The sequence below is a fragment of the Callospermophilus lateralis genome, chromosome 18, assembly GCF_048772815.1.
Source record: "Callospermophilus lateralis isolate mCalLat2 chromosome 18, mCalLat2.hap1, whole genome shotgun sequence".
NCBI lineage: Eukaryota > Metazoa > Chordata > Mammalia > Rodentia > Sciuridae > Callospermophilus > Callospermophilus lateralis.
In genome coordinates this window covers 37,985,734-37,999,552 of record NC_135322.1, presented here as the reverse complement: position 1 = coordinate 37,999,552, position 13,819 = coordinate 37,985,734, and the positions used below count along the sequence as shown (strand labels likewise).

Below are 13,819 nucleotides of genomic sequence, written 5' to 3'. Positions count from 1 at the left end.
CTCTTTGGGTACAATTCCACCATTCCATGTGTCCTGCTAACCCCTCAAGACCAGGTTTCTTTCTGTTATTTACACAGCCCAGGTGGAGCAGTTTTAGGCACAAAAGTTGGTAGCTATACAAATACAACCAAAGTGCTCCAAAACACACAGGGAAATTCCCCAGTGTGGGGGATGGTTTTTACTCTATGATGCAGAGTCTTCGACTTGCCACCCACGTTCACACTGTTTGTGTGTGCTTCGCTCAAACTCACACTTGGGTTTATGCACGGTTGCTTCACACACCATCTCTGACTTTTCTGCCTCAGCCAGTTTCCAATGCTGCTAGAAGATGCTGGGCTCAGTACAGCTCCCAATTCTCAGAGGCCCCCTCAAAGCTTTTAAGGCTGGCATAACATGCAGAATTTCAAATGAAGAACCAACAGCAGAAAGATCATTTACAGTAACTATACAAACAAGCTAAATGAAAGACTTGTGTTCCGTCATTAAAAATAATAATGCTAAAGCCCCGAGGGCTGAAATGTAAAGCTTTTACTTCGTGTGAGGAAACAGAAAAGGAGTGTGTTTATTATTCCAATAAGATAACCTGCTAATTTATTTAGGAGGCAATTTTAGAGTACATTCGTTCACAGCGAAATCTCACTTTATCAGATTATATGAAAAATAACAACCACAAATAAAATGCTCATTCAAGCCAAGGGCTTTTGCAAGAGAGAAATCAACAACGGGGGAGAGGCCAAGAAAGGGCTGCTGGAAGGTTCTGCCACTGAGAGAGTGCACCTCTCGCTCTCCTGGTCTCCTGAACCAAGCCCAGAGTTAGTTATAGAGTTATCTCTCTCGTACTTTGCAGATGATGCCTAACATCATGACAACAGAGAAGAGGAAAGGTCTCTGGACCTGCCTACCTACAACAAGTTTCTGTAAAGTAATGAACACAGACAGCTTGGGGACCGTCCACCTGCGCAGCCTGCCTCTTCTTGCCTGCAAAGTGAAACCACCAGGGATTGGCAGAAGGTACCGCTCTGACAGGGCCAGGACAGCCTTTCTCCTCGGTGACAGCCTGGGCCTACCCTCTTAAACTTGACCCACCATAATTCCTTCACAATGCAGCAGCGAGGCAGCTGACAGTAGCAGCTGTACCTCCTAAACGAGATGGATGGAATTTTCATAACTAGTTCCCCAAGTTACATTTTACCTTCAAGATAATTTATGAGCTGCTCCGGAGCCTTGAAGAGACAATATGCTTGCCATAAAATTAACTGTAACAGTCTTGTAGGTTATAATTAACACTGGGAGGGTAGCACCAACTGGATGAAACACATGGCATAATTGATGGTGAAACTAGAAACGAAGCAAGCTAACAATATCATTACTGTGCACACTGCCTTAGCAAAACCTGCGCCTCCCCAGGGTTAATTACCATCACCTTGCAGGGCCATATTCTGGTGGAGAAGAGGCCAGAGCTGGGCAGAGAGGTGGAGTTTTGCTGGCAAGATCACAGGGCACCTGGATGGATACAGAGGCTGTCGAGAGTCTGGAAAAAGAAGCAAGTCATACCAAGAACCATCGGTGCATCTGGGAGTGTGGATGGTTCCTGGAGCTTAGACCAAGACCGAGAGAAGCCTTCCGTGTAGACATAACTTCCTTTTCTCAGTAAATAGCACCTGTTTCACTGAGGGAAAAGATATGGGTAAAAAGAAGAGAAGAAGAACTTCCAAAAAGGCCCTTTCAAGACTTATAGTATTTGGAATTTCTCAGAACTGAAGCATTTCAAGTGAGCACTGGCATAGCTTAGTGACAAATTAAGATGATAGATGAAACCTGAAGGTTTATTAAATTCAAAAGTAACATCCAGAGCCCCCTGTCCACTGGAGACTATGGAGAGAAAGCAAATCAAAACGGTCATGTCAATCGCTCCCATCTTGGACACAAACTGTAAGTTGTCCCTCGGTTGCCTGGACACTAAATAACCTGACCAATGCTCAAGAAACCAAGAATATTCTAAATACATTGGAACTACTCAGATAATTTTAATGAACAATTTAAAGGTGATTGACCTATATTTTGGGGTTCTGATTTGTTTATTTGGGGTTTTTGTTGTTCTTTTTGTCCTGGGACAAGTCATTAGAAAATTCTGATGAATGATACAACAGTGTCCCCTACAGGCCAACAGAGCTGTTCTTTCCCCCTGCCCCCCATTACTCCATCAACTGAAAACCAGAGCTAAACTTTTATCTATAACCTGGAATATACATTACAGAGTAAATTTGTAAAATACACTGGGGACACCCCTGAGATAGGATAAAATTGCTATTCTTCACGTGCAGTAAATTGTTTTCTAGATATAAACATAGTGTACAGCTGGTATTAACCCATGATGGAGTAGATAAATTGCTACCCTTTCACCTTAAGGGCACCTACTCAAATCAGCCTTGACTAACACAGCCCAAAGATTACTTGACTTGGAGGATTTACAGATTCTTGGAGGCTAAACTTTGATGTTCTCTTCTTCGCTCCTACTCTCCCACCTTCTAAAAGATTGTAACCAATATAAAAGAAATGATATAGCTATAAAGGTAATAACTTCCCTTTAAAAGATTTATGGGAGGGAGATTTATAAAGCATGAGCTGGAAACTCCTTCCTTATACAGAGAGAGGCACCCACAACTAAAAAGTGTGAAACACATTTAGGTACCAGAGGAAATAAACATGTACAGATACACACAGGCTCCTCTGCACTCGAGGAGGAACCCGGAAGATCTGTACTGTGAGGCTGGAGTCCCAGCAGTTACTGAACCTAAGAGAGGTGGACAAAGCTTCGTTACTGCCCTCACAGCAGCCGCACAGCATATGTGGTCTGAGCTGGGCCTTCTTGGCTTAAATTCCATCTCCACTTCATGTGGCCATTGCCCAGGGCACAGGACTGTGCGTGTCTATGCCTCTATCTCCCCGTCACAGAAAGCACTTAAAACTGCCTGGCCCGCCTACCTTCAGCTGCTCTCTGGGATCTAATTTAGGGAGCCACACCTTGTCAGAGCTAGAAGATGCCTCTGTCTTCAGACTGAACCCACCTTTTTTATTTTTTTGTTTTGAGACAGGGTCTTGCTAAGCTGCCTACATTGGCCTCAAATTTGTGATCTTCCTGCCTCAGACTCCTGGGTGGCTGGGATTACAGGTGTGTGCCCACCTAAGCCTCTGCTTTTCTGGATAGTTGCTGAGCTCCAAGGTGTCTGTGGTGTGCCCAGATTCCTACAGCCAGCTGGTGATAGGATACAACTCTGAGTCCAGTTCAGGACAATCCTATCTAGAGTTCCTTCCTACCAGTACTGGGCCTCTACCTTGGGGCTGGGATTTATATGCTGGCACTCTCACAAAGGATAGGAATTTATTCTTGACTTTTCTGTTGTATATCAAGATGATGATATTATACGTGATTTAACTGAACACTTAGTATGTTTCAGGTACTCACTTTAGGTGTTTTACATGAAATTGCTTAATCAACCCTATGAAATAGGTTCTATTATTACCATCCCCTAGGCAAACTACAAATGAGAAAATTGAGGCTTACAGGAGTTAAGTAACTTGTCTAGTTACAATCTGTAATTGAAACTTGCCTGGAGTTATAGAAGTGGGTCCAAGATTCAAACCCAGGCAATCTGATTCAGAGTCCATGCAACCAACCACTATGCCATGTTAATGGAATTTACTCTGGAAGAAAACTTTCCCCCATCAACATTGAGATTTAAAAAGCATGAGTTGGAAATTACTACTTTATGGAGAGAGATAAAATAAAAAGTATGAAACATGTTTGGGTACCAGAGAACGTGGTGCCACAAAATGCCCACATCCCCCTGGAGAGAAGGTAGCACAAAATTTATCCCCAAACCCATGATCATATATAGATTCTCTTGCTTCTCACTCACTCTTGGAGACAAAGAGCTAACTGCCCACTTGTAGCCAACACAATGGATCCACCGTGGCTGGCATCCAATGAGTCACAAAACAACACTTAAGGAGAACTTGCTTCCTCCTTCCCTGGACCTGGGTTTCTATGGAACCATGACTCAATCTCTTCCATACTGTTTGTTATTCTATATTGTATAATACAGTTCCCAAGTCAAGTATTACTCAGCTCTATAGCCTCAGGGCCAAGGACAGTGTCTCATACCAAGTACGCACTCAATAAACATTTGCTGAACCAACACTCAACTGGCAGATTACTCACAGCAGGCACCACTCCATTTATGAAGTGCCCTGGTGTATTACCACACCAGGCCCCAGCACCCACGAGCCTTCTCCAGTTCTCTCTTAAGAGCGATCTAGGTGAATTTAAGTCCTCCCTAAAATGACACATGTCTTGGAAAAGTAACTGGGAACCAGGTGCACATAATCAGAAAAATTAATGTGGATTCCCCAGGATCTTCCTGCTTGTAAAACTGCTATCCCTCGAAGACCTCATATACACAACCTGCCACAACTAGAGGTGCAAGGTGTATCCCAAGTGATCACTTCAGGACAAAGATCAGAAAGGAAACTTTTCTGTTTTTATCCCAACCAAATGACTTTATTTTGGTCCTGCAGAGTGTTGTTAATATGCAGGGTCCCCTGAGGGAAGCAGCCCTTGCTTGGTGTCCCAGTAGAATACAAGCTCCAGGAGAGTAGAATTTTCATTGGTTTTGTTCACTGCTATAGTTCCAGAACCACTTAACAAATGTTTGTTGAATAAACAAATGCATGAATCAATGTTTCCTCAAAACATTTCAGAAGCACTGCCCAGAAGAGCCAGCAACTGATCACAGTCAGAAACCCGCCAGAAGCAGAGCTCGCGCTGAAGCCCACGTGTTGATTTTATAAATAAGATGCACAGAAGTCAATTGGCTTTTGTCCTCCATAAAACTGTTCAAATGATGACAGTAACAATGGTAATAACATTAACAACACTTGCCTCCTTAAGATAAGTTGCTGTATCTTGGGAAAGAGGGAACCCTATCTCTAGACTCATTTAATCCTTGCTCTAAATTTATACAATGTTTCAATTCCTACACATTTATGAGGAGGTTTTATGGAGTTATCGGGTTTTATAGAGTAATCTGGTTCAGAGACACAAAGGACATTCTTCTGCTAAGGGCAGCAGAAAGCAGAGATTGTAATTATTAAAGGAGAAGCGACAGCGGCATTAAAAAGAAAGACATCAATGGCAATTAGCAGGCCAGAGCTTCTCGGCTTCTCCCTCGAATCTCTTCCGTTTGTTCCCAGTGCTAATGTTGCAAACAAATTCAGCTAGCTGCAAGGACAGCGACTAACTACAGAGGCCACGACTTCTAGTGCCCAGCTAAGTCTGCCAGGAAAAACAGCCACTCTTTCAAGAAGGAAGGATAGCAGCTGACGTGGTCAGGTGACACACAGTCACAGGTGGTCTCAGCAGATAAATGCATCAGCCTCGTCATCCCAGAACCCATCCTTAGGGCTAGTGGCTCCATTTTTTTGTGACCATAACTCCCTAGGGCAGAAAACAAGCTCTGGCCCAAGTGCCAAGTCACTAAGGCTAATGTTCATGGCTGCACTGATATCACTGGAGCCACATCAGGACATGAGCAGGGAGCCCGGAAAAAGCCGCTGCCTGGAGCACGGGAATTGAGGCCACATGGCCCGCCCCACCTACCCCAGGTTTTCCTCTTCTCTCCTTCCGGAAAGGGCAGGGAACCAGGAATGGCCACAGGGATGAGACCACGTCTGTTTGTTCTGGTTGAACCTACACCCAGGGCATTCTCGTCCTCAAGTGTCCCCGAATCAGCCTGTAACAAAGCACCCTTCCTCCCTCGGGCTGCGACAAGAACCTGGGTGCTGGCTTCGGGCTTAACCACTAAAGGACGGCTTATTGGTGATCTCTCCTCCTTCCAACTTCAAGGTTCCACCCCTGGAAAGTTAGATAAATGATCAGTACTTACTTCCAATATCAGCGATCTATACTACATCCAATGTCAAGGTTAGGGAAAAAATAAAAAAGCATCTTTTTCATAATTAAGAAAAATCTTAATTAATCTTTTTCATAATTAAGAAAAATACAGAATACAGAATACTACTACTACTACTACTACTAATAATAATAATAATAATAATTATTATTATTATTATTGGCACGGGGATTGAACTCAGGGGCACTTGACCACTGAGCCACATCCCCAGCCCTATTTTGTATCTTATTTGGAGACAGGGTCTCACTGAGTTACTTAGCCTCTCACCATTGTTGAAGCTGGTTTTGAACTCACGATCCTCCTGCCTCAGCCTCCCAAACTGCTGGAATTACGGGCGTTATATGAGAATGGGTTGAAGTTAATTAATTTTGCCAGATGTTCAATCAGTCTGAGTGCCAGGCACACTTTTAGATGCCAGGATACACAGTGAACAAGGTGGCAAGGTCCCTCGGCCGTATAGGGCATTATTCAAATGGAGGAGACAGCATAATGTCACAAAATCTGGGGTGCAGACTTTACAGTCAGTGAAAGAACAGACAAATGCCCTGCCCTCATGAAGCTTATATTCTGGGAGGAGGGACAAAACTGTAATCACAGAATCCAGTATGTATATAATGTCAGGTCTCCTTTTCATAAACTTCTAATAAAATATCGGTTCCCTTAAAGCATAGCCCATTGCTAAGTCACCTCTCAATTTCCCACAGTGCTTCACACACAAAAGAAAGAGAGTATGTGTGCTGGCTGCTGTGTTCTTGTCAACTGCCCTACCCCTGCCTTAAACCTTAGTTCAGAGTTGAAACTGTCATATTCTTCCTGAAGGCATCTAGCACAACTACTTGCACACAATAAGCAATCACAAAATAAGTCAATGCTAAACTGAACTGCACTGATTGGCCAGTTGTGGGTATAATCAGGACTGCGAGAAGCCAAACGATAAACCAGTTACCAGGGGGAAAAACCTGAAAGGGGCCATTCTTAGAACCCAACCTGCTCCATATAAGTAACTTATGTACCCAGGGCCTGAAGCCGACTAGCTTAGAAAAGTAAAGCCTATTCCTTACAAGTTCTAGGTTCTAAACAACCAGATTTTGGAGTCTTAGCAAAGACGTCCAGAGTGACCTCTCATGGTGATGGTTGGGGTCATTGAGAATAGGAAGCTGGTCCACAAGATGTTGTTTGACTTGTCCAGTGGGAAGAAATAATTAGTTGGAAGGGTTTTGAGCTGATGAAGCCCCAAATGAGAAAGATATATCTATAAAGCCATCTAGGTCGGTGGAGAATCACTTTTAACTTGGAAGTAAACAGTTCCAAAAGCTTTTCTAAGCAACTGTCATAAATATTTTAAAATTGTTTAAACCATTTTAAGGCTGCTTGAACCTATTCAAAGTTGTCTACTATGCGAATACAGTTAAGTCCCGTGAAGCCTAAAAGCTGGGGAGCTATAAATGGACAATTTCTACTTAGGTCACATTCCTTTCCAGAGTACAATGTTCTAAGATACTGTAATGAAAGAAATGTAAGAGAATACTAGAAGAAATAAGTAAATCTCTAGAGCAAATAATCTGGGCTACATGCAAAAGCATAAAGGGCCAGATCTACTCATGGCCATGGCGAAATGGGTGTAGCCAGAAATTAATGAAGTTCGCCGAAAGTTAATGACAGCTCCATCTGAAAGCCTGCCCCTTAAACAAGTCAAACATCTGTACAGGTTCCTTAGCTCTTTACCACTAACAAGAGGGGTGAGAAAGTGGGCCATGTTTAAATATATCCTACTAAAAAACTAATGGTCTTCAATGAGAACGTGAAAAGATGCTCTATATGGTTAGTCATTAGGGGAAATGGAAATCAAAACTATGATGAGGTTCTACTAGGATGTCCACGATAATAAGAAAAATGAAACGGGAACCAGGAACCTTTGTGCATGTTGGTGGGGATGTGCCACAGCAGTAGCCAACGTGTAGCCAATGTGGCAAACAGTCTGGCAGTTCCTCAAAAGGTAGAAGCAGAGTTACCACCTGACATAGCAATTCCACTCCTAGACAGATACTTGCTATGGTTTAGATGTGGCTTGTCCCTCAGGGGTTCATGTGTTGGAAGTTTGATGCGCCGTGTGGTGATACTGTGAGATGGTGGGACCTTTAAGAGGTGGAGCCTAATGGGAGGCTGTTGGGTCACTGGGGGTGCTGCCTCAGGAAGGATTAAGGTGGTTTTCATGGAATCCTGAGTTAGTTCTCTCTCAAGACTTGTTATAAAAGAGTAAGCCTGACCCTTACTGCCTTTCAGTTTCCTGTCTTGATATGTGATCTCTCCCTCTTGTGTGTGCTCCCCATACTGGAAAGCTATTTACCATGAAGCCTTCACGAAAGCCAATCTGATGCAGTACCATGCCCTTGAACTTCCAGATCTGTGAGCTAAATAAACTTCTCTTGTTTATAAAGTACCCAACCTCTGGTATTTCATTATAATAATAGAAAACAGACTAATATGATACCCAAGAGAACTGAAAACATGTCACTCAAAAACCTATACAGGAATATTCATAAGAGCATTATTTATAATAGCTCCAACATGGAAACAACCCAAATATCCATCAACTGATGACTGGAGAAATCAAATGTGGTAACATTCATAAAACAGAATATTATTCAGCAGTAAAAAGGAATGAAATATTTACATGCTATGACATGTATGAATCCTGACTCATTATGCTAAGTGAAAAATGTCAGATACAAAAAGCCACATTGTATATGATTCTATTTATTAAAAATGATCAGAATAGGCAAATCTATAGAGACAGAAAGTATATTAATGTTTGCCAAGAACTATGAGGATTAGGGAATATTGAGAGTAGGTGTTCACAGATATGGGGTTTCATTTTAGGGTAATGTAAATACTCTGAAATTAGATAGTGGTAATGGTTGCACAATCTTGTACAGACACTGAAAAAAGCAATCATACACTTTAATATAATACATTTTATATGAAATTTTGTGGTACATGAATTACATCTCAATTTTTTATATATCCCTAATGGCCTGATCTTTGACTTATTTTTTTCTTTTTTTGTATCTGCACCTTTATGTAGCAAAATTTTAGAGGCACTCCTTTATAGTTAAAAAGCACAGTTACTTTTCAGAGTGCTCCCCATCTCTCTACATTACCCTTCACCCAATTTTTCTATTCACTGCAAATCCCCCCCCCCCCCCGCCACATATACCAAAGCAAAACCTAGGATGAAAAATGTTAACTTCAGGTAACATTTGGAAGCATTTTCATTTCTATATTTAACATAATTAGTCTGGACAATATACCTCAGTGTCAGGGGTTTTCAATACCACAATGATCCAAGCCTGCTGAGACATCCCCAATTAAATACCACACTCTGTTGTGGTGACGATGGTTCCATCAGTTTCCTTTCTGCAGCCTTCACCACTTCTTTCTAGCAACTTGGAAAATTCTTGTCCCCAGATAATCCTTAAACTGGCTGCTCAGCACTCTATAGCATGCACAGCATTCATGAAGTATTTTGTACACAGACTATACAAAAAGATGCTTCCTGAATAAAACCATCCTCATTTCAGAAAGTAGAGTCATGGCTTGTGCCAAGTGTCTCTGCAGGAAAGCAGAGTTTCTTGGTCTCCAATGTGACTGATCTGAAACCAGAACACACCATGCTCATGGGAAACTGGGGGGAGTTTTAAGGAGATTGCCATTATCAATTGACAGTAAGTAGACATATAGCTTTTAGTGACCTAGCCACTGTTGGCACTAATTATCATCACTGTGATGTTCCTCTGAAAGAGGAATCAAGAAAGGAACAAACAATCTACTCAGTGAACATTATGCACTTTCTTCTTGTTTTTACAGAAAAAACTGCCAACTCAGAGTAGGAATAAAACAGTGTCCTCGAGCCAGACCTAAATCCAATATTGAAACACGCACAACAGTCAGACAAAGATATGGGCCCAGATTTTTTTTTTTTTTGTAAAGCATTCTCTCTAACTTGATTAACCTACACCATTGAAACTGAGCAAGCGGGCAGAAATGGAACGCCTGATTCTCATTCTGACATGTTCAAGGCAAAGGAGGCCCCTTTTTTCCCCCCTGAAGCTGACCACGAATAATTATTTCATGATAAACAATGGCCTCCAAATTTCCAGCAGTCTAGGCAAGAGGTTGGGGATGGGTATAAAATAAACAAAGGCACTGATTTTTATATTTTATTTAGAAAAACAACTCGGGCATGGACACTGAACTGTACCTTTTCTTTGGTGCACCTTTCAAATGATAATTCCTTCCACTGTCACCATTAAATCTTAATCCATTCCAGCTCCTTGCATGGGTCATTGAGTCTATATGTAGTGCTGTTATTTTAAAATGTTTCCCCTTGGTAGGGAAAGAGGGGGAGAAAAGATGTTGAGAGCCAGATGGGCCTCTTCACAGTTCATTTATCAAACCTAATACGCTGGGCTCCACCCTCCTCTGACTCACTATTGCGGTTAAACTTCCATATAATTTGGTAATCATTTTCATTATCAGAGAGTGACCCCAAAGCAGCCGATCCTGGGATACCCAGTCGTTGCAGCTGCTCTTTTTCTGCCTCCGTCTACAGTAGACCCTAAGAACCTCAGAGTTTATTAGCTGCAGACTGACCTTTGGGCTGCGGAGGTCAAGAAGGGGTCAGATCAGAGGGCTTGCCCAGTTCTTTAAAAGCTATAACAAGCTGTCCATCAGGCAGAGTGGACTGTATAAACAAAGACAAATCTTCAGAAATTCTGTACCACTTCTGTTAACACTTACCCTGCATTCACACAGCGTCTCCTGACGTTCTTTGGATCATTCAACTCTGGGGAAGTGAATAGACAGCCCTAATAAGCCTATTTGGAGAGGGCTGTTTATGGGATTACCGAGTTTGGGGAAGGAAACCCACAGCACTCAGATGTGCCTCTAGAATCGCAGGGTTGTGTGACACTGTGACAAACTCGGTTACCCCGAGTCAGGCAGAATTGACACTTTCCTCAAGAAGCTCAATTACAGGCAACATATGCTTTCGGTTTAAAAGACTGCAGCGAGTCTCAAACAATGGCTGGGCTCCTGGCCTGAGAAAGATACAAATATTTGGGGACCGAGTTACAAGTTGCCTTGAAAATATTCTGCCTGATCTGGTGATCATAAATGAACCTGCTGCCGAGAAGGTTTATTACAATAGACTTACGCTCAAGTTATTGCCAGCTGCAGAGTCTCGGCTGACCTAAATTTCTTGAAGCTGTACAGTTCATAATGCATTCTCCAATGTGCAATATAAGATAATTAGAGTCATCTGTATGTAACTTTCAGAGGAAAAAATTTCTATTATCTAATCTAACTGATCCCCTGATAGCTTTGATGAAAGTAAAATGCTGTAACCTATTGCCTGGCCTTTGGTGAGTGCTAATTATTTTCTGTCAAGGCACATTTTTCCTCATGTAATTCCAAAGTACACAATAGGCCAATCTCTGAAACCCAGGCGGCTGGGTAGGCCCTGCCGTGGATGTTTTATAACTTTCACCACACGCTGGATGGCTACTCCAGGCAATGGCTCGCTCCAGACGGCCAGGGGACGCTTTGATGAGGGGAAGAGAGGGATATGGTGACTGTCTGTTTACACAGATCATATGGATGAGTCTTTGAGATAGGGCACCAGGATGGGAAACATCACATGGGGTTGAAGAAGAGCTGGGGGAGGACTGCGGTTATTCAATACTCTGAGGACACTTGGCCTTCGGCACACTGGAGACATCACCCTCTTGAAATTGTCTTTCAGGTGTTTGGTTTTAGGGGTGTCTGCAGAGTGTCAGCGGTTAAGCTCTCTCCCTCCTCCGCCCCTGCCACAAAGGACTTAAGAATTTTTGTTTCAGATGCTAGACTACATCAACTTCAACACTGGCTCCAGCTCCTGATTAAATTGTTAGCAGTAAGGGCCAGAAATGCTGAAAACAGACTCCTTTTCAAACAGGCCATTTTGGCCATGTTGTCTGAGGATTTGGTGTGTTAGGAAATTATTGTTAACAAACCAAATGCACTCAACACAGGACGGCCATGCTCAACATCTGCTCTCTCTGGACTGCGCTGTCTTTGGGGGAAGGGGTGTGGGAAAGAGATTACAGGGGAATTCTTTCTTCCTCCTTTTCCTGTTTAATAAGAATCACCAGGAGGAAGATCGGATACATCGAACAGGAGGATGCCTCTTCCATATCGCCATGCTGATGCGCTATTATTGAACAAAACGCAAGGGCCTGAATGAATATACCACTTAGACAGTCCTACAAAAAAAAAGTCTAAAATTATGGAAAGTTAAATTGGAAATTATTCAGACATTATTGTAGTTGAAACTGTCTGTCATTTGCTGTAGCCACACAAGAAAAAGGGGGAATATTATTGTGAGTTTTTAAATTATTATTTGCATGCAAGTCTGAAACTAGAGATAATACACATATTTGAAAAAAAAAAAGTAGCTTTCTGATATCCAATCCGAATCAATAGTTCATACTGTCTCCCTTCTTGGAAAATGCTCATCTCTTCAGTCTTGTTCAGACAAATCTATTTTTATGATAATTATTACTAGTGAAGCTATCAATTATTATAAACGCTGTTATATGAAGTCACTTGGAGAATATGATGGCCATCAATAAATGTTCTTGACTCCAGGCACACAGAATTTTTATGTATCAAATAAGACTCTGAGACAAAATACAGTACAATCTTTCCAATTCCTCTCCCTCTTGCTTACAAACGGATGATGATTCTTTAATTTTTACAATCCATGGGTGTAAAGGAGAACTTTCACACTTGGAGGTACTAGTTCCAACCTTCCATGTATCAATTATCTTTTCAAAACGGAGCAGGGTAACATGCTATTCGTGATGCAAGCACCAATTCTGTAAAAAAGTGATGATTCGTAGAAACTTTCCACCAGTAACAGCTTTCTAACCACAGGCAACTCCATGTGGAAAGAAAGTAGGTTGGAGCAAAAAGTAATTCCTATCTTGGTCGATTCTAAAAATGGGGTAGAAAAAATAGACTACTTTCGAATAATCTGCTCTGCATCCAGTGACAGAAGAGCACTATGTGGATTTCCCAGACATCTGCCTGACTGAATAGCAATGCAGGCCTTCTAGACTGCTGAGTAAAAAAGAGCTTTTCAGCTTCGGGTACTTACATCACATTATGCTCAAGATGCAAACATGTATGCTAAACGTTACCCAGGGAGAAATCACATGCACATACAGACGGTGTCATGGATCATTACAATTAATGTAGGTTAGCCTAGGCAGGAGAACTAACTTTAGCTGCAAACGTCTTAAACTTGCTTATTTTTCACGGCCTCTCAAATGAGAGGGACGAGACCAGTGGTAAGGAAAGGCTTAGCCAAATATAGCTCTTGTTTGTCAGGGACAACAAATCCCATTTCATGACCAAACTAACCTGGCATGCCACTCCCTCCTCAGGTTCTGGCGTGTGGTGAGCGGGGCAAGGATGGCCGTCAGGATCCCATTCCTTTGTTCGACGGGGAGCCCCTCTCTTTTAACCTCCCGAAGCACAGCATTTGTCTAGAAGAAAAGATCAAAAAAAGAGAAAGGAAAAAGTGAAAAATTAATAATAAAAAAAAAAGCCCATAAGCAAATAAGGACAGTAAATCAATGGCTTTTTTATTACAGTTCCCCTGCTAACAAATCAATACGGTAAATGATGGCCAAAAATGGCCGGCATATATTTTGTATTTAATCAATGTACATGGCACATAGGTAAACTCCAAAGCTCCATTGCCTTAAGTAACACATCAAGACACTGTGCCTTCTCACTCTAAT

At 42.1% G+C, this 13,819-nt stretch overlaps 1 protein-coding gene across 2 annotated transcripts in view; it reads right to left on the bottom strand.

Moving 5' to 3' along the window:
* Fto (FTO alpha-ketoglutarate dependent dioxygenase) overlaps positions 1-13,819 on the bottom strand; it is a 372,769-nt gene that overhangs the window by 138,458 nt on the left and 220,492 nt on the right. For both annotated transcript variants that reach the window (XM_076837477.2, XM_076837478.1), the window contains exon 8: positions 13,437-13,561. In XM_076837477.2, the coding sequence (XP_076693592.1) occupies positions 13,437-13,561 (125 nt within the window). The remainder of the gene's footprint in view (positions 1-13,436; positions 13,562-13,819) is intronic.